General features: G+C 41.3%; 1 protein-coding gene across 1 annotated transcript in view; it reads left to right on the forward strand.

The window, feature by feature from the left end:
• Positions 1 to 7,306: 7,306 nt before the first annotated feature.
• Positions 7,307 to 19,936, forward strand: part of EIF4B (eukaryotic translation initiation factor 4B) — a 41,840-nt gene continuing 29,210 nt past the window's right edge. Inside the window, exons 1-4 of the mRNA XM_019659659.1 lie at positions 7,307 to 7,407; positions 16,472 to 16,609; positions 17,982 to 18,190; positions 19,842 to 19,930. Of these exons, the coding sequence (XP_019515204.1) occupies positions 7,395 to 7,407; positions 16,472 to 16,609; positions 17,982 to 18,190; positions 19,842 to 19,930 (449 nt within the window). The 5' untranslated portion in view covers positions 7,307 to 7,394. The remainder of the gene's footprint in view (positions 7,408 to 16,471; positions 16,610 to 17,981; positions 18,191 to 19,841; positions 19,931 to 19,936) is intronic.

Here is a 19,936-nt window from a genome sequence, read left to right on the forward strand (position 1 = left end):
CCGGGAAGAGCGCAATGATGGTGCCAACTTGGGCCAGTGAAGCAACGTCCTCCACAACTAGACTGAAGAACAAAACGACAGCAACTTGTCTGTTCCCCTTATCCCAATTCCCCAGCACTTTTCCCGTCCCCCCAATTCCCCAATAAAAATCTTTAAAAAAAAAACATTTTAGTTTCATATCCAAGATGGTGGAATAGATAAATACTGTGTGGGGCCAGCCAAGTGGCTCAGTTGGTTAAGAGCACAAGCTCAGAGCAACAGAGTCACCGGTTCGATTCCCACACGGGCCAGTGACCTGTGCCCGAGCTGAACTTCCGCTGAGCTGCCAACAGGTGGCAGGATGGCTCAACTGATGAGAGCACGTGCTCTTAACAACAAGGTTGCTGGTTTGGCTCCCTCATGGGATGGTGGGCTATGCCTACCCGCAACTAAGATTGAACATCGCACCTTGAGCTGAGCGGCAGCGAGCTGCCGATGGGCAGCCAGATGGCAACTGGACTTGGAGCTGACCTAGCTGCACCCTCCACAACTAAGATTGAAGAACAACAACTTGGCTGTTCCCCTTCCCCAATTCCCCAATATAATCTTTTAAAAAAATAAAAATACTGTACCTGCTTCCTTCCATGAACACATTAAAATTACAACTAAATTATAGAACAATCAACCTGGAGAACCCTCTGAAGTCTAGCTGAACAGAAGTTTTATAACTCAGGATATAAAGAAGAAGCCATGTTGAGACTGCTAGGAGGGGTGGAGACGTGAAATGGGCTGGCCCCACACCTGTGTGCAGTGGTTGAGAATCAAAAGGGATATCTCAGCTGTGAAGGTTCCCCTCCCTGCCCCAGAGGAGCAAGGGACCCCAGCCTCACACCAGGCTCCCCAGCCCAGACTGCTGGTGCCAGGAGGAGGAGCCCCAACAACATCCGGCTGTGAAAAACAGTGGGAATTCCAACTGACTGGGACAGAGGACTACAGAAAACCCAGACGTCCTCTTAAGGGGCCCAAGCACAGACTCACTCACCCTGGGCTCCAGCGTAAGGATGGTGGCTCAGGGAGCATCAGAGGCATACGGGGGATAGACTGAGGTGTGTGGCTCCAGATCAAGGTCTGAAGGACAGTCTCCATCTTCCCTGTGAGGGTGCCTCCAACCATGCAGCCAGCAGGCAGGTACCATCTTTCCTGTGTTGAGCCCTCCCACTATGCTTATAGCAAATCTGATTGGTCTGGTGACCTCTGCTTGCTATGCCCACTATGCCCTGCTGACTCACTGGGATGCTGGCCCACTCAACTACCCCAATGCAGGAGGCACTTTCTCTGTGAGCAGCCAGCCTGACAAGCATTTCACTCCTTCTTGGAAAACTATCAAAGTCCACAGGCCCCAGGCAGGCAGCGATTGGCTTCAATGTGCTCTGAAACTTTTGCTGAGTTGCTCCAAGCTCAGCACTAGCACCAAACCAGAATCTACATTAACCTGGTGACCACAACTCTTCACACTCTAGTGATTCCCTGAGACCATGCCTCGCCCAACTTGCATACCACACGAGGCTTTATCAGTGGCTGAACCTTAAGGGAGCCAGCAGGTGGCAGTAGGTCTTGGGGTGTCCTGGCTTTTTGCAGAGTTACCCCAGTCCTGGTACTGTTGGTAGCGATTCTCAGTTCACAGCGTGGCCTCTCCCATGCACCTCCAGTTTTAGCACAGGCAGCAAAAAAAACGCAGATCACTTTGTGGCTCCTACCAGCTAGTTCCCGGCCAGTCACAGGCAGTGGCTGACCTGGGCCTGCATCAGAGCCCCTCCTAAGAGGCCCCAGAACCAACATACTTGGAGGTTGGCTTCAGACCACAGCAGAGCACCACCCATTTAGCCCCACAAGTGGCACATCCAAAGGGTGGTCTCAACAGGCACCAGAGCCCGCTGGGGTGAACTGCACAGCAGCCTGTAAGCTGTGGACATGGCCAAACTTCATAGCAAATCAGCCTGAGGGTCAATCCCACCCATTGATATGCCAATAGCAATCAAAGCTCAACTACAACAGGAGGGCACACACAACCCACACAAGGGACATTCCTGGAGCACCCAGAGCAGGTGACCAGGGAAACTGTGCCAGGTTCCCACAGGGCATCTACTACATAAGGCCACTAGGTCAAGACTGGGAGACATAGCAGATCTACCTAATAGATAGAAACAAACACAGAGAGGTAGCCAAAATAAGGAAACAAAGAAACTGTGTCCCAAATGAAAGAACAGAAGAAAACACCAGAAAAAGAACTAAACAAAATGGAGGCAAGCAACCTACCAGATATACAGCTTAGAACAATAGTTATAAGGATGCGCAAGGGTCTTAAAACTTCAACAAAGAGATAGCAAGCATAAAAAAAAGACATAGAAACCATAAAAAATAACCAGTCAGAGGTTACAACTGAATACAACTGAATATAACTGAAATGAAGAATGCACTAGAAGGAATCATCAGCAAACTAGATGAAGCAGAGGATCGAATCAATGATTTGGAAGACAAGGTAGCAGAAAACACCCAATCGGAACAGCAAAAAGAAAAAATAATTTAAAAAATGAGGATAGTTTAAGAGACCTCTGGGACAACATCAGCATAACAACATTCACATCATAAGGGTACCAGGTAAAGAGAGAAAGCAAGGGATTGAGAATGTACTTGAAGAAATAATGACTGAAAATTTTCCTAACCTGGAAAAAGAGATAGATATACAAGCCCAGGAAGCGCAGAGAGTCCAAAACAAGTTGAATCTAAACAGGCCCACACCAGACACGTTATAATTAAAATGGCAAAGGTTAAAGACAAAGAAAGGATCCTAAAAGCAGCAAGACAAAAGCAACTAGTAACTTATAAGGGAGCTCCCATAGATTGTCAGCTGATTTCTCAACAGAAACTTTGCAGACCAGAAGGAATTGGCACAAAATATTCAACACGATGAAAAGCAAGGACCTACAACCAAGAATACTCTACCCAGCAAGGCTATCATTCAGAATCAAAGGACAGATAAAAAGAATCCCAGATGAGGGCCGGCCGAGTGGCGCGACGGTTAAGAACTGGCTTGGGGGCCGGCCGAGTGGCGCGATGGTTAAGAACTGGCTTGGGATGCCAGAGCGCCCCGGTTCGGATCCCACATATGAGGGCCAGTGACACTGCCCTCCACAGCTAAGATGCTGAACAACAGCTCAACCTGGAGCTGGGCTGCTGTGAGTCACCAGCGACAGCGTAGGCTGCAGCCCCTGTGGCAGTGGGTTGCCATGGGCTACCGTGTGTAGCCAGCAGCCAGCGTGAGCAGCCAGTAGCTGCAGTGAGTGGCCGTCCAGAAGCCAGCAACTGATCTGCCTCACCCGGGAAGAGCGCAATGATGGTGCCAACTTGGGCCAGTGAAGCAACGTCCTCCACAACTAGACTGAAGAACAAAACGACAGCAACTTGTCTGTTCCCCTTCCCCCCCAATTCCCCAATAAAAATAAAAAAAAGAATCCCAGATGAGAAAAAGCTAAAGCAGTTCATCATCACCAAACCAGTATTACAGGGACTGTTAAAGAGACTTCTTTAAGATGGGGGGGGGGATCAAAATTATGAATAATAAAATGGCAATAGCTACATATCAACAATTACTTTCAATGGAAATGGATTAAATGCTCCAATGAAAAGACATAAGAGGGCTGAATGGATAAGAAAACAAAACCTTACATATGCTGCCTATAAGAGAATCACTTCAGATTGAAAGACACACACAGATGGAAGGTAAAGGGATGGAAAAAGATATTTCATGAAAATGGAAATAAAAAGAAAAAAACAACAAAAAGCTATAGTTACTTACTTACACCAGGAAAAAAAAATAGACTTTAAAACAAAGGCTGTAACAAGGCAAAGAAGGACCCAATAATCCCACTTCTAGGTATTCATCCGAAGAAACCCAAAACACTACTTCGAGGGTACCTGTGCATCCATATGTTCATTGCAGCATTGTTTACAATGGTCAAGATGTAGAGGCAGCCTGGGTGTCTGTCAATGGAAGAATGGATAAAGAGGAAGTGGTACATATACAGAGGGTGCCAAAAAAATGTATACACATTTTAAGCAAGGAAAAAAACTGTATTAAAATTGTAATACTCAATATATACTGATAACAAAAGATGAATACAAGTCACATGTACACATTTTTTTGGCACCCACAGTATACACTGAAATATTGCTTGGCCATGGAAGGGAATGGGTTCTTGCCATCTGCAGTGGCATGGATGGACCTGGAGGGTATTGTGCTGAGTGGAGTGTTAAACAGAGAAAGACAGATGCAATGAGATTTCACTTATACGTGGAATCTAAAGAACAAAGCAAACAAACAAAACAGAAATAAAGTCCTTGATACAGAGAACATTTTGATGGTTGCCAGATGGGAAGGGGTTGGAGGTATAGGTTAAAAAGGGAGGGGATTAAGAAGTATTGGTACAAATTGGTTGTTACAAAGTCATGGGAATGTAGGGTATACATAAGAAATATAGTCAATAATATTGTAATAACTATGTGTGGTGTCAGATGGGTACCAGATTTGTTGGGGTGATAGATGAGAGGGGGTTGGGGTACAGGGTGAAAAAAGTGAAGGGATTAAGAAGTACAAATTGGTAGTAACAAAATAGTCATGGGGATGTAAAGTAAAGCATAGGGAATAGAGTCAATAATAAGGTAATAACTCTGTATAGTGCCAGGTGGGTACTAGACTAGTCAGGGGGGTCACTTCTTAAATTATATAAATGTCTAACCACTATTCTGTACACCTGAAATTAATACAAAATAACACTGAATGTCAACTGTAATTGAAAAACAATTTTAAAGGGGAAGGGGAATATACCATGACTTACTTGTTTTATACCAGATTTCCAGGTATAAAACAAGTCATGGGGATGTAATGTACAGCATAGGGAATATAGTCAATAATACTGTGATAGCATTGTACAGTGTCAGATGGTTGCTGGACTTACCATGGTGATCACTTCTTTAGGTATATAAATGTGAATAACTATAATGTATCCTTGAAACTAACATAATATTGTATGTTAGGAGGCCAGCCGAGTGGCTCAGTTTGTTAAGAGCTCGCTCAAGAGTGCGAGCTCTGAGCAACAGCGGTTCGATGCCCGGCCTGAGCTGAGCTGCCAAGCTGCCAACAGGTGGCAGGATGGCTCAGCTTAAAAAAAAAAATTTTTTTTTAATTGTATGTTAGGTATGCTTTTAATAAAAATCCTTTTAAAAGCATTTTAATTTCTTTTAAAATTATAAGTAAAATAAATGTTTGCATCAAAGAAAATATTTTAATGTATAATATTAATATATTTGTCTTTAAACCAACATAATAACAAAATATAATTTTTAATATTGTTTTTAAGTAGAAAGGTGCCTATGAAGGCAAAAGTGCCTAGAGTCCATGAAAAGTTATAGTGGAGCCCTAGTAGCAACATGTATAACTGGTCTTTCTCTTCCATTATTGCCTCTGCATAACCCACTCTCCATTCAGTAGCCTGAGTATTCTTGTGTGTGTGTGGTTTTTTTTTTTTTTCATTGAAGTATAACTTCTACAAGTGCATAAATCTTAAGTGTACTATGTGATGACTTTTTACATAAATATACACTCACGTAACCACCACCCACCTCAAGATACTAATCTTTTTCAAAATTTTACTTCAAGTCATGACATTCTCTTGTATAAAATCCCTCCATTCTTTCCCAACCCACTTGGAATAAAATCCAAACTCCCAAACCTGGTTTACAAAGCTTCACATTATCCAACCCTTACATATATCTGGAACTCCATCTTGTACCACTCTCCCCACTCCCTTAACATACTCCACTACCAGTGGAGTATGTTATACCAACTATAAGTTCCTCAACTTGCCAAGATATTTCTGGAGCTTTTGACTTAGCTTTGCATCCTCCGCCTTCACCTAAAGCTCTTCCTAAAGAAGTTCACAGGGCTGGCTATTTGTAATTCAGATCTGTTTAAATGTCACTTCCTCAAAGGCTTTCCCAGGCCAGGCAACCTAGAGTTACACCCAATCACCTTTTATCAAATCACCTTAATTACCTAGAGGGCTTATCATTTCTAATATTTTTTTCTTCACTGCTTATTGTCTGTCTTTCCCTCACTGAACTAAACCTCCTTTGGGGTGACTTTGTTATCTCTTGTACTCAAAAAAGCCAGTAACAATACCTGACACATGGTAGATGCCCAATGAAATTTTTCATTGAATGAAATGCTAATATATGATAAAATGTAACATTAGCTAGAGAACTCATGGGTGGCACTCCTCTGTGACACTATAGAGCCTGAATTTGTCTGAACCTAGCCAGTGAAATGAAGGATAAAATGAAGTAAAAACCCATGGCAATTAAGTGTTCTGTCTGTTTCTTTGTGTGTGTTTTTTTAAGTTTTTTTATTGGGGAATTGGGGATGGGAATAGCACTGGGGAATTGGGGGAAGGGGAACAGACAAGTTGCTGTCCTTTTTGTTCTTCAGTCTAGTTGTGGAGGACGTTGCTTCACTGGCCCAAGTTGGCACCATCATTGCGCTCTTCCCGGGGGAGGCAGATCAGTCGCCGGCTTCTGGACGGCCACTCTTGCTGCTCATGCTGGCTGCTGGCTACACACGGTAGCCCATGGCAACCCACTGCATTAGGGGCTGCAGCCTACGCCGTCGCCCGAGACTCAGGACAGCCCAGCTCCAGGTTGAGCTGTTGTTCAGCATCTTAGCTGTAGAGGGCAGTGTCACTGGCCCTCATATGTGGGCCCCTCTAGTGTCCCAAGCCAGCTCTTAACGAACGTGCCACTCAGCCGGCCCCTGTTTGTTACTTTCTTATTCCTTCTAAATATGCCAAATTAAAACCATCCTTATCTAGGATATTGAGCTTGTTTTGTTTCAACAAAAAGTGATATAAAAAGAAATTCGGAATCTTCGCTTTCATAAAATCTATTGAGACACAGCGAGGCTGGGTTCCAGACCGATTCCATTCAGTCCCATAGAAGCGCCCCTAGCTAGCGCTGCCCCGCCCCTTCCGTTTACCCCCACCGGTAGGAAATCAGCGGAGCAGGAGACCCCGCCCCGTACTCAGACCCTGCCCCTGATTCGCGTGTAGCCCTACGTAAAGCGTTAAAGGTTTCGCGACAGCCCAGGCCCCACCCCTTCGGCCACATGTCGCGCAGGTCTTCCCGACGGACGCCGCGCCACCTCCTCGCGCTGCTTTACGAACCTAGAGCAGCGCCGCCCCGCCTCTCTGTTCTCCCTCACCTCCCCGCCCCCTCCCAGTTTTGCGTCTCCTAGCCCGACGCGCCCGCTATAATCACGTGATTGCCTCATCCGGGTCCTTTGCGTTCTCTCTCCCTCTCCCAACATGGCGGCCTCAGGTGAGTGAGCGGCTGAGCTCGGCCAAGGACCGGTCTCCCAAACCACTCTCCGAGTCTGATCCACTGATCCCCTCGAGTCGGGGAATGGGCGGCACCACTTCCCTTCGGATTTGGGGCCTGCGGCAGGCTGGCGGCTTGGCCATGTTAGGTTATCGCCTCGGGATGGTTGGGGGGGAGGGGAAGGACACCCTCCCCCTCACACCCTTTTCACCCCATCTGCGCGAGGTTGGAGCGGGGAGTAATGATGGACTCTGGCTTGAATTGGAATGAGGAGGAGGCGCGGAAAGATCTATGGGGGGCGTGAGGCCTTCTCATAGATGTTAAGCAATGTGCCCGCGTGGAGGAAGGAAGGAGGCGGTTGGCGCGCGGACGGGTGCACACTAGATTAGGTCTCCGAGGCGCGAGGCCGTTGTGGACGGGAGTGGGGGCAGGGGAAAAAAGGGGGGGCAGTTACAACACGATCGCGAGTCGGTGGAGGGGCGGAGGAAGGCAGCGGTGCGCGTGCGCGTTAGGCGAGCCGAGGGTAGTGGAGACGGGCGCGCCTTAAAAGCACGCGCGAGAGCGCAGATGGCAAGATTTTATGCGTCTGTGTTGGTTTATTTTATGTCCTTTCAGTTTTTTCTCTTCTCCTTTTAGAGTGTGGCCCGAGCTTTGTATTTTCCCAAGGGTATATGTGTTAGGTTTGGAGGTTGAAGCTACTATAGTTAGTGGGGGTGGGGAACCCACTGTGGTGCGCCCACGTGTTGGAGAGGAAGCAAGGATAGAGACAGATTTCTTCTAGGCTTTTTTTCCTTAATTCAATCAACAGGTTTTTACTGAACGCAAACTATATGCCAGGCACGGTTCTAGGTGTTGGAGATACAATGGTAAACGAGATCAGACCCCTTGACAGCTTCCATTTTGGTTTAATTTTTATAGCTCCAGTGATGGAGTTCAGCCCTTTTTTTGTTTGTTTGTTTTAAGATCACTCATAAAAATCTGCTTGCGTTTTTAATGGACTTACCAGTGAGCTGTGCAACATTTTGTAGCATTAATTTTAGTTTTGGGGATTTATAGTCGGCACTTCTTATCAGCAAATTGAACCGTGGGGATAGGAAATATTGGGGGGGAGTGTTACATTGTTCCTGATGTGTTCTCGGTAGTTAGCCTGTGATAGTTGTCAGTACTGAACATGTATAGACTTTTGTCATTATTTCCTAAACACAGTATATAACAACTATTTACATAGCATTTACATTGTATTAGGTATAAGTAATATAGAGATGATTGAAAGTATGTGGGAGGATGTGTGTAGGGTGTATGCAAATACTATGTCATTCTATATAAAGGACGTGAGTATCTGAGGATTTTAGTATCCAGGGAGGTCCTGGAACCAATCCCCCTACAGTTTGGAGGAACAACTAATTTCTTCCCTGGCATAACCCAGCATTTTATGAAACATTTATAGAACCCCTGCTATCACTGGACACTCTTTTTCACCAAGAATTTATCTTCTCTGTTATTACATAGGAGACTAAGGATTATGTATGTCTTTGAAAAACGTTGAGGGAATTGAGGTGTATTTGAACATAATACCTTTTCTTGGTGTAGCACAAGACAATTGACCAAGCATTTTTATGTCTATTGTCTCATTTGATACTCTGTGAGATAAATGTAGGTAAATGGTATCTACCAGCTGAGGAAGATGAAATTATTTGTTCAAGGTCACACTGTATGCATGTGGCAGAGCAAGGTCAAAATCTTTGAGACTCCCGACTCTTCTCCATTATCAACTTGGAAATAACAAGGTTGGCTTCCATCTGTATTCCATCATAAGTTTGGGGTGATACCCAAAAGCTTCATCTGAAATAAAGTGCTTATTTGGCCTGGATTTGCCATGTTGATGGCTTAGTATCATAATTTAGTGAAAAGCCTATACTCCCCTTTCTCCATAACTTTTGTGGAATTTTTAGAAGTGGAAGAAATATTAGCAGTTCGAGTTCTTCATTTTACAGAGTTGCGTGAAATCCAGACTGGTTAAAGGGATTTACTTAGTGATGTCTCCTCCTGTTCTTCCATATTTACTCTACCCACTTGGAAGCCCTCATCTCCTTAATCCCATAAATCTTTTTAGATTGTGTAGTGTGTATAAGGGACACTATGCTAGTGTCTGAGCACAAGGTTACATCTGAGAGTCTGTCCTTGAGGAATCGGGCATTTGTCAAAATTCTTTCCCCACTTTGAATCTTTTTCAATCAATTGCATTGACTTTAATGAGTGACAAGTGGAAAATCCCATGTATTGGGCACTCAACCAATATGGCTGTACTTAAACTATAAAACTCAGTGTGTTTTCAGTATACTTTTTTATGTCAGGTGTGTTTGATACAGGTTAATAATTTTTGAGACTAAAATGCTTTAAAATTGGAAATAGTGTATGTATACCTATAGAAGGTCATTCGTTTATATAACATGGGATCTTGTTTTCATTGATTTTTATGGAGAGAGGGTGGTGTCCAATGGTAGTTTTCATACAGTGCTGACCCTTATAGTTAAAAAATAGCTTCATTGGTTGCCATTTATGCCATTTACATATTAACCTATTTTCAAATCCCGTCCTCTACCGTATGTTATTCTGAGAGTAAGATAATCAGAATGCCAAGACTAAAACTCCATATGAGAATTAAAGTACAAATACAGAGTAGTGTCAAAGTAAAAGAATATTTCTTAAGTCATTTAAGTATATACTTTTTAAACAGCTTTGAGATATAATTCACATATCATATATGTATTAGTCTGAAAACATCCTAGAATTCTCTTTTCATGATGGAGTAAAGAATGAACTTCAGGGTGACTTTTTTAGAAACCAAGTGTTTATTTGTAATTAAGTATGTATGTGTACATTTATTTATAAGTGTACATACCAAAGTCAGTTTCTTAAGATTTGTAATAGATACTGCTGTAATCCTAACGGTAGGAAGATGCCTGAAGCAAGAAGTTATTTTTTAATTTTTATAGCTCCTCTCTTACAGAGAAGCTCCAGGTACTTTGTGTAGTGGTTAGCAATGATGTGTATTAGGTGCTTATTTTATTTATCTTTTTTTAATGATTTTATTGGGGAAGGGGAACAGCCAAGTTGTTCTTCAATCTTAGATGTGGAGGGCGCAGCTAGCTCAGCTCAAAGTGCCATGTTCAATCTTAGTTGCCGGTAGGTGTAGCCCACCACCCATGCATGGGGAGTCGAACCGGAAACCTTGTTGTTAGGAGCACGTGCTCTCATCAGCTGAGCCATCCTGCCACTTGTTGACATCTCAGCGGCAGGGCAGCTCAGCTCAGGCACAGCTCACTGGCCCCTGTGGGAATCAAATTGGTGACCCTGTTGCTCAGAGCTCGCGCTCTTAACCAACTGAGCCACTCAGCCTGCCTGCTTATTTTATATTTTTTTATGTAAATGATCCAACTGAGTGTCTGGAGAGGGGAGGAAAAGACAGTATAGCATTCTCCTCAGATTGTGTCAAGATGAAGAAACTGGGCAGAGAAGAGGGGTCATATAACTGAATGTAGGTTGAGGTAATGGAGCTTATTAAGCCCTGACTCTGACTAAGTCTTTACTCTCTTCTATGCTGAACTGTAATGCAGTAAAGGTGAGGCCTCAACATCATGACATTGCATTGTATGAAACATCTTTTCATGTATGGGCTCTAAACAGCAGCTGTAGGCACTCTGATATTTGGGTACATTGACTGCATTTATACAATAGTTCTTTAAGGAAACATTTGTTAATCATTAATTAGTTTTTAATTCCAGAGGAGGATTTGGCAGGATTCATTTCCCAAAAAGAAACACCTTACCCATTAGTAGTTATTTATCCTTCCCTCTCCCCCCCAATATTAATCTGTTTTTTTGTATTTACCTGTTCTAAACATTTCATATAAAGGGAATCATAAAATATGTGGACTTTTGTTACGTCTTTCACTTAGGGTTCATGTTTTCAGGGTTCATCTGTACTGTAAGGATGTGTGGAAACATAATCCTTATTGCCAAATCCATTGTATAGATAGCTACATTGTATTTATCCATTCATTAGTTGATGGGCAGTTAGACTTTTGTTTTTTTTTGCCTATTATGAATAATGCTGCCATGATCTTATACAGGTTTTTATGACACTTTCTGATTTTCTTAGCCTATAGTTACTAAAACATTTAGAAGAGTCGATAACCCTATAAAATAAGTGGGACTTAGTCTGACAAGATCTAAAATTAAGCAACTTAATTTTTGACAAAGCCCCATGTGAATGTTAAGAGCTATGGGGGGCCGGCCAAGTGGCTCATTTGGTTAAGAGCTTGCTCAAGAGTGCGAGCTCTGAGCAACAGAGTCACCAGTTCGATTCCCACATGGGCCAGTGAGCTGCACCTGAGCTGAGCTGCTGCTGATTTACCAACAGGTGGCAGGATGGCTCGCTGGTGGGAGCACATGCTCCTAACAACAAGTTTGCCTGTTCGAGATGGTGGGCTACACCCGCCCACAACTAAAGACTGAACTTGGCATCTTGAGCTGAGCTGTCGCCTGGGTGGCTCAGGGGATAGAGGGAGCACTCTTTACAACGAGGCTGCTGGTTTGACCTCCCGCATGGGATGATGGCTACGCCCACCCACAATGAATTGAACACAGCACCTTGAGCTGAGCTTGCTGCGCCCTCCACAACTAAGATTGAAGGACAATAACTTGGCTGTTCCCCTTCCCCAATTCCCCAACACTGTTCCCCTCCCCAATTTCCCAATAAAATCTTTTTTTTTTTTTTAAATTTTTTTTTTTTTTAATTGGGGAATTGGGGGGATGGGAACAGTGCTGGGGAATTGGGGGAAGGGGAATAGACAAGTTGCTGTCCTTTTGTTCTTCAATCTAGTTGTGGAGGACGTTGCTTCACTGGCCCAAGTTGGCACCATCATTGTGCTCTTCTCTGGCGAGGCAGATCAGTCGCCGGCTTCTGGACGGCTGCTCACTGCGGCTGCTGGCCGCTCACGCTGGCTGCTGGCTACATACGGTAGCCCATGGCAACCCACTGCCACAGGGAGTGCAGCCTACGCCGGCGACTCATGGCAGCCCAGCTCCAGGTTGAGCTGTCGTTCAGCATCTTAGCTGTGGAGGGCAGTGTCGCTGGCCCTCATATGTGGGATCCGAACCGGGGCCCTCTGGCATCCCAAGCGAGTTCTTAACCATCGCGCCACTCGGCCGGCCCTAAAATCTTTAAAAAAAAAAAAAAATGTGGGAATTTCCCTTCCTAAATCAATGTTAGTTTAAGAAAGATGCAGAAGTGGGGTGGCATTATGCAACAAGTAAACTTTATTGCTTATTGTACTTTAAGATGTCCTCTGTTTGAAATAAAAAACTAGCAGCCAGTCTATAGATTTTATAACTCCAATATTTGCCAGTTGGTGCTTTTATTACTAATACAGTGGAGTAATAACAGAAAAACACTCTGAGAAAAGTAAAGGGAGCATTTTTTTACATGCTGTATCCTGATATCCTGAAGACTTGGTTTATTGCAGTGACTTTTCTGCTAGTGTACTTTATATAGGGCTAGCATTTCCTTTTGTTTGTGCTTTTATTTATTGATGTGAAAATAACATTTAGAACAGTGGTTCTTAACCAGGGGGCAATTTTTGTCGCCCACTTGGGGACATTTAGCAATGTCGAGGCATTTTTGGTTGTCACAATGGGATGGGGACTCTCCTACTGGCATCTAATGAGTAGAAGCTGGTGATGCTGGTAAACAGCCTACAATGCACAGGACAGCCCCCCACAACAAAGGATTACCCATCCTATGGTGTAATGTCAGTGGTGGAGAAACTGACTTGGAGTTAAGTTGATTAGTTTTATTTATTTTTGTATATATCATAACAAACCCTGTTTATTAATGCTACAAATGTATATTCTCTGTTGTTTAAGGAGTTGTGGACTAAAAATTTTGTAAAATACTTCCTTTTCTAAGATTTTTAAATTTAACCTGTATAAGTATGTAAAGAGCTTCACAAGTACAGTAGGCCCTCTATATCCATGGGTTTTACATCTGCCAGTTCCACCAATCACAGATCAGAAATAATGGGGGAAAGGTTACATTGTTGCTGACATGTGCTATGTGATTAGGCCTGCTATGGTTCTATCTGTACTGAACATGTACAGATTTTTTTCCTTGACATTATCCCTTAAACAATACAGTATAACAAGTACAACTATTTACATAGCATTTACATTATATTTGGTATTATAAGTAATATAGAGATGATTCAAAGTATACAGAAGGATGATTTAAAATACTCCATTTTATATCAGGGATTTGAGCATTGGCGAATTTTGGTATCCCTGCGGGGGCTGGGGGTGTCCTGGAACCGATCCCCCCGTGGGACGACTCTACCCAGTGCTTGTTTGATAAATTACAATTGTAATTGAGGCAGCAGGCAGTTAGAATATTTCATAAAATTTCTGGGATGTGTGTTTTTTCCCCTTTAGTCCATGTTGGTTTGGTCTTAAATAAAACTAAGAGTTGGACCAGTTCCATCATTGTGGCAAGGGATTAGTACACCTGGAGCATTAAAAGATGTTTTCCTTAAAAAGAAGTAGAGAACATTGTTGAAATTCTAAACATGTCATGGGCCTAGATACTGGAGGAACAAAGGGCATAAAGGATTTAGATAATATCGGTTCCCAGTTATTGGAATAAAATAGAGTGGAGCAAACATTGGCACCTACTTAGATTTATTGATTTTGCTTTCTAAAGGCTACTTCCTTTAAATCTGCTGCTTATACTGTGACTGAGTCAATGCTGCTGCTAGATTTAATGAAACATAACTCAGAGGTCTTGTGAAAGAATTTCTCTGTTTAAATGAAATCTATCATTATCCAACAGGCATTTTTCTCAACCGGAAATTTTTGGAGGGGGCAGTGACAGAATCAGGAGAAATGGGGATATATGATTTGAAAAGGCATTCTAAAATAGTGCTTTAATTTTTTTAGTCATGATATTTAGTTTATTATTTTTGAAATTTGAAATAACATTAAAGGAGAGTGTGAGGCTTGTTTGTCAAGAGTCAAGAGGTGAAAATTGAGAAACCTTGATCGAGAAAGTTGATTTAAGCTGAAGTCAGACCAAAGGGCAAGTTAATTCCAGATTCTGCTGTTTTGGTATTGGTTATGTGTATAGAACAAAGGGGAAAATGATACCTTAATCAAATTTTTATTATTCTTATGTTGAACTTGGCCTTATTTGTATGGACTAACTCCTAGTTCTATTTCTATTTTCCCAGTGACCAGATTGGTTAATAATTGGGTATAGCTGATAATACTAGGTTAAGTCCCATGAGGGTAAGGATCTCTAGCTAGCATCTTACTAGTTCCAGACACTATTTTTGAACTAGATGATATGGAAAAGACTAAAATAAGCCTATACATTAGAAGTGTTCTACCTCAGAGGTAGGCTTTATGTCTTGTGCAGAGTAACATTAAAATTTCCCCTAGGCCTTTGCATATGGGCCAGGAGCAATATCACTACTATAGTACTCAACCTTTGCATAACTGCTTTCTTTCAAAGCGTAGAATAGATCCAAAATACAACCTGGTTGATCATAACTGATACTTTTGAATCAGGATTAGTATTAATTCACTTGAGAGAAACATGGAAACTTGATATTCAAGGCTACCTTTTCCCTGTGTTATTGCAGCTAAGTTCATCTGATTTGCGCCTTGAGACCATAGTATTAATACTTCAAGTTCTAATTGCGTCCAGAAGATTGTTCATAATGTTTATAGCAAATAGGTCTTTCTTTCCCGTAAGTTGGATTTTAAAAGAAAAGCAGGTACCAAGTGAAAGAGCACCCTTCAGTTAAGCAGATGGTGCATCAAGTTACAGATTTTTAGTCCTCTTGGATTGAAAATTAGATGAGAATTGGAACACGGAGGAATTTAGGATTATAAAAGCCATGAAACTGATCTTTGTTACAACAAAGCTGCTTTTTTCTTACCCTTTAGTGGCTGCTCTTCAGTGGCCAGTTCTAGAACTTCAGTTAGTCCTTTTAGCTGTTGATTGGTGCCATCTCAGAAGTTCTGAGAACTAGACAGTCAAAGAGCCAAGGTCGGTCCGCTAAATGGAGTCATTTGGAGATTCCTGAAGATTTTATAACTGCAGGAGACATTTAAAAGTGTTGGTTCTTAGGGATTTTTATTTATTCCCTTTAATATAATATTTCATCTTCATTAAGTGGTGTTAATGTAGGGAAGGGGTAATTTTTTCTTCTAGAGGGCAGAGAGATCCAGCTGTTATATGAATCTTACCATTTGAACATTTTCAAATGACAGTGAGTACAAAATTTTACCATGGTTATTATAACCTGCCATAGAACTGATAACAGACTTCTTAGAGGTTGGGACTCCTGTGGGAAGAACATTAGACTTGGTACCTAAAACCCTGGGTTTCATCCTAGCTCTTCCATCTAATAGTTCTCTAACTTGAGGATCATCATTTAACCTCCCTGAGACTTAGTTTCCTTTTCTGTAGATGGATAACAATGATTCCCAGCTCCTGTGGTTATTTTACAAGCATCAAACAATCTTCAAAAGTGTCATACAGAATATGTTATTAAGGGTAGGGATTCTGTTTTATTTCTTTATATCCCAGGAACAACAAATGTAGTAACCTGTCTTAAACACAAGTAATTGCTAAATTAAAAATCTCAAATGATATATGAGTAGGAAGTAAAAGGCTGCCATCACCCCAGCCTTACTCCACAGAAGGACGCTGTTGAAAATCCTTGTAGACCCTTTTCCATACATAAGCATAATATGCATTTAAACTAAAGGGACTCATATAATATGTATTCTGTGACTTCTCGTTGGACTTTCTGTGCTGGTATATTGTGTTTTCTCTTTGTTTATATCTGCATAGTATTCCTTTATATAAATGTGCCATAATCCAATCCTTTGATGGGCCCTTATGTTGCTTTCTTTGTAAATACATTTAACAATAGTACATTGTACAACCCTATGAGTACCCAAGTACTAATGAATTAACTTTCTTTTGCCTTTTAAAACAGCAAAAAAGAAGAATAAGAAGGGGAAGACTATCTCCCTAACAGACTTCCTGGCTGAGGATGGAGGGACTGGTGGAGGAAGCACCTATGTCCCCAAACCAGTCAGCTGGGCTGATGAAACAGACGACCTGGAAGGAGATGGTAATTTATTTTCCCTCGTGCTTGGAATTCTCATTATCTTCTAAATAAAACCTATTCTGTAATAGTGGCTCACACTTATAATTTGAAAGAAACTTATTTTGTGGAACCTGAAATCTTATGTGCTTTATGGAATTTTAGGTTTAGACTTGAAGAGTGTGATAGAAACTAAAGTGATGACTCGAGAGCTAGTTCTGGCTCTTGCATTAACAAACTTCTCAAGGTACTTATCCTTTAAAGCCTCAGTTTTCTTCATTTGAAAAGTGAGAACTAGATTATTTCCTTTGGGGTCTAAAATTCTGTGATGTCCTCATAAAGTGATATTGCAATATAATCTGTAAGCTGTTTATACTCAGAGTCAAGGATAATTCATTCTAGGAGCTGTTAGTAAGAAGTCACGGTCTCCTTGGGTAAACAAAAATGGTCTGAAGAAAAGGCATAGGAACAGTAACTAGGGTGGAAAAATACAGAAGAGTCATTGGGGTATCATTTGGACAAGCTCTGTGCTTTCAAAGAGCAGCCAGGAACAGGCAAGAGAGATATATAATATTTGGATATGGCATAAATCTGATCACCTATCATTTTTTTCTTAAAGCTTTCATTGTAGACTAAAGAATACCTTTTCTTTTGTGACCTGTTTTCATAGTAAGAAATTTCATATAGATTATACTTTCCATAAGTGTTGATGACTGATGTGCAAATTTATGGACAGTGCTATAGGGACAGAATTTATTTTTCTTTTAAATAAAGGGAGGATAAACCATGAACAAAACACTTTCTCCAGCTGAAAGGTAGGAATAGGAGTGTTGTCTGTGGCGGTTAAGTACATTTTGAGTGAGGGACCCATGTTGGAATCCTAGCTCTATCAGGATTACCATCTACTGCTCTACAGTCTGTGTGATCTTGGGCTAGTTAGTGAGCCTTCCTGAAATCTGAGTTTCCTTTTCTGTAGAATGTGGGGGGGACAACCTCACAGGATTAAAAAGACAAGATGGCATATGATGAATATGAAGTAGCTGGCACATGGTAACATTCTATAAATAGTAGTTGATATTCTCTCATTTCTTTGCTACATAAGGTATAAGAGTTACCATGATTCTGTTCTTTAAAAAAAGCCTGGGCCTTGAAAGGCCTTGAAATACTTAGAAAAAGAGACACTGGATACTGAGTCTTTTTGCATTGCTCTTGTGATTCTAACATTTCAGAAGCATTTTCTCGTTGTAAAGTCCCATTATTACTGAACCCCCACCCTTTTTATCTGTTTGTTTCCTGATATAGGTTATATAATACTTGACACTTAGCATGGGTCCTATTAGTCTACAACAGCAGTAAGGGACGTTCCCTCTAATTTCCTATGTCCACTTTTCTATCCTAGTTTCAACTACTTGGCACAGTAATGATGATGATGTGTATAGGGCACCTCCAATTGACCGTTCCATCCTGCCCACTGCTCCACGGGCTGCTCGGGAACCCAATATTGACAGGAGCCGTCTTCCCAAATCACCACCCTACACTGCTTTCCTAGGGAACCTGCCCTATGATGTGACAGAAGACTCCATTAAGGAATTCTTTAGAGGATTAAATGTAAGTCTACAAAGGTTATAGGCAATTAACTAGATAGAGGGGGGTAGCATATTGGTAGTGATTGTCTCTGATTTTCTATTGTGTCGTTGGTAAAGTCATGACACATCTTTACATTGAAAAACAGAAAAATATGTCATGACTTTCCCGACCAACCCAGTATATTGAGAAAGATTCTGAGGTTGTGTCTAGACTTGCAAGAAATGGATATATAATTGATGAAGTGGTGTTTAGGCTCTTTGAGAATGTTCTCATTCAACACCAATCGGACAGTTATCAGCAAAATTAACAATACCTTGTTGATACAGATGAGAGTCTCTAAAAAACCTATAGCCCTTCTCATTAAGAAACTTAAGATGATGTATCCAGTTAAATATTAAAAGGTGGAAAGAAAGTTGCTTTGAACTCAGCCATTCTGTTATTGAAACTTTGATTAAAAATACTTAGGATTTTAAAAAATGAAATAATGAGTAACAGTTTTCAGTTCTATTTTTCCCAGAGTCTTTGCCAATTAGAAAACATTAAAAGCACGTTTCTTCTAAGAGTCAGCTCCCTCCTTCCTTCTTACTTTGTTTTTTGACTCCCTTCATAGATCCTGTTCTCTGCAATGGTCCGCCAACTTATGTAGTTGGCTTTTCTGATGTGATTATTTTTGACTGCCACCTATAAATTCCCCTCTGTTTAATTATGTAGCACAGCTAGAAGGCTGACCTGTTTTAATTTCTCTCTAGTGGCTAATTTCTGTAGAATGTTGAATAAAATCTCTTATCTATTCAGGCTTCCCACATTTATGCTCTAGAACTGGTCTTTAGCTATTTCTTTCCCCCTTTCATATTTTGTTCCTTTTTCTACTGTCTCATGAGTTGAATTAAACTAGAATTTTAAAAGAGACTATAACAATCTATATCTCAGGAGCCAGAAAAAAGCATCAAATTAGTGATGCAGAAGATACTTGAATGTATGTATGAAGAAGTAAATCAAAAGGGTAAGAAAACATGTAGAAGACGTCAAAAAGATGGCAAGAAAGTATTAAAAATATGAGTATTTGAAACTAGTCTTAAAATTGGGAATGGAGAGTGCATACCCTCTTGTAAATAATTAATAAGAATTAGTGCCAGAGAATATTTTGTGAAACTTTAAAGGAAAAAATCCTGCAAACTTAAAATTAGAAAACACAAGTTAACTTCAAATTAAAACCAGGTTATTGTGAATTTTTTCCTGTACTTAAAACAGTAAAAATTCAGTGGTTTGCCATCTTAGAATTCAGCAGATGGGGTAGGAGTGAGGGGCTTTACAATCCATTGTTTGATTTGACCTAACTATTGTTCATGTATGAAGACAATAACATTTTTCAGTTAAATAAGGTTTCCGAAAAATACACTGCCAGAAAACTTTTGGCAAAAATTGAGTTGATTTTCTGAAATATAAAAATGGGAAATATATAAGGGTTAAATTTGTACTCAAATTGAAATGGTTTAATGTGGCATGCAATGAAGTCTGTCTTCTATTCCTTTGTACCAGTTTTCTGCCTAGAGACAACCAGATTCTTGTATACTCAAGAGAAATGTATTGCATCTACAGTGGTCCAAAAAAGGAGACAAATGAACAAGAACGTTGAATTGGGAAACATTTTCTGTTTTCTTTACTCCTGCAGATCAGTGCAGTGCGTTTACCACGTGAACCCAGCAATCCAGAGAGGTTGAAAGGATTTGGTTATGCTGAGTTTGAGGACCTCGATTCTTTGTTCAA

This window comes from Hipposideros armiger, unplaced genomic scaffold (genome assembly GCF_001890085.2).
Source record: "Hipposideros armiger isolate ML-2016 unplaced genomic scaffold, ASM189008v1 scaffold_303, whole genome shotgun sequence".
In the NCBI taxonomy this organism is placed as follows: Eukaryota; Metazoa; Chordata; class Mammalia; order Chiroptera; family Hipposideridae; genus Hipposideros; species Hipposideros armiger.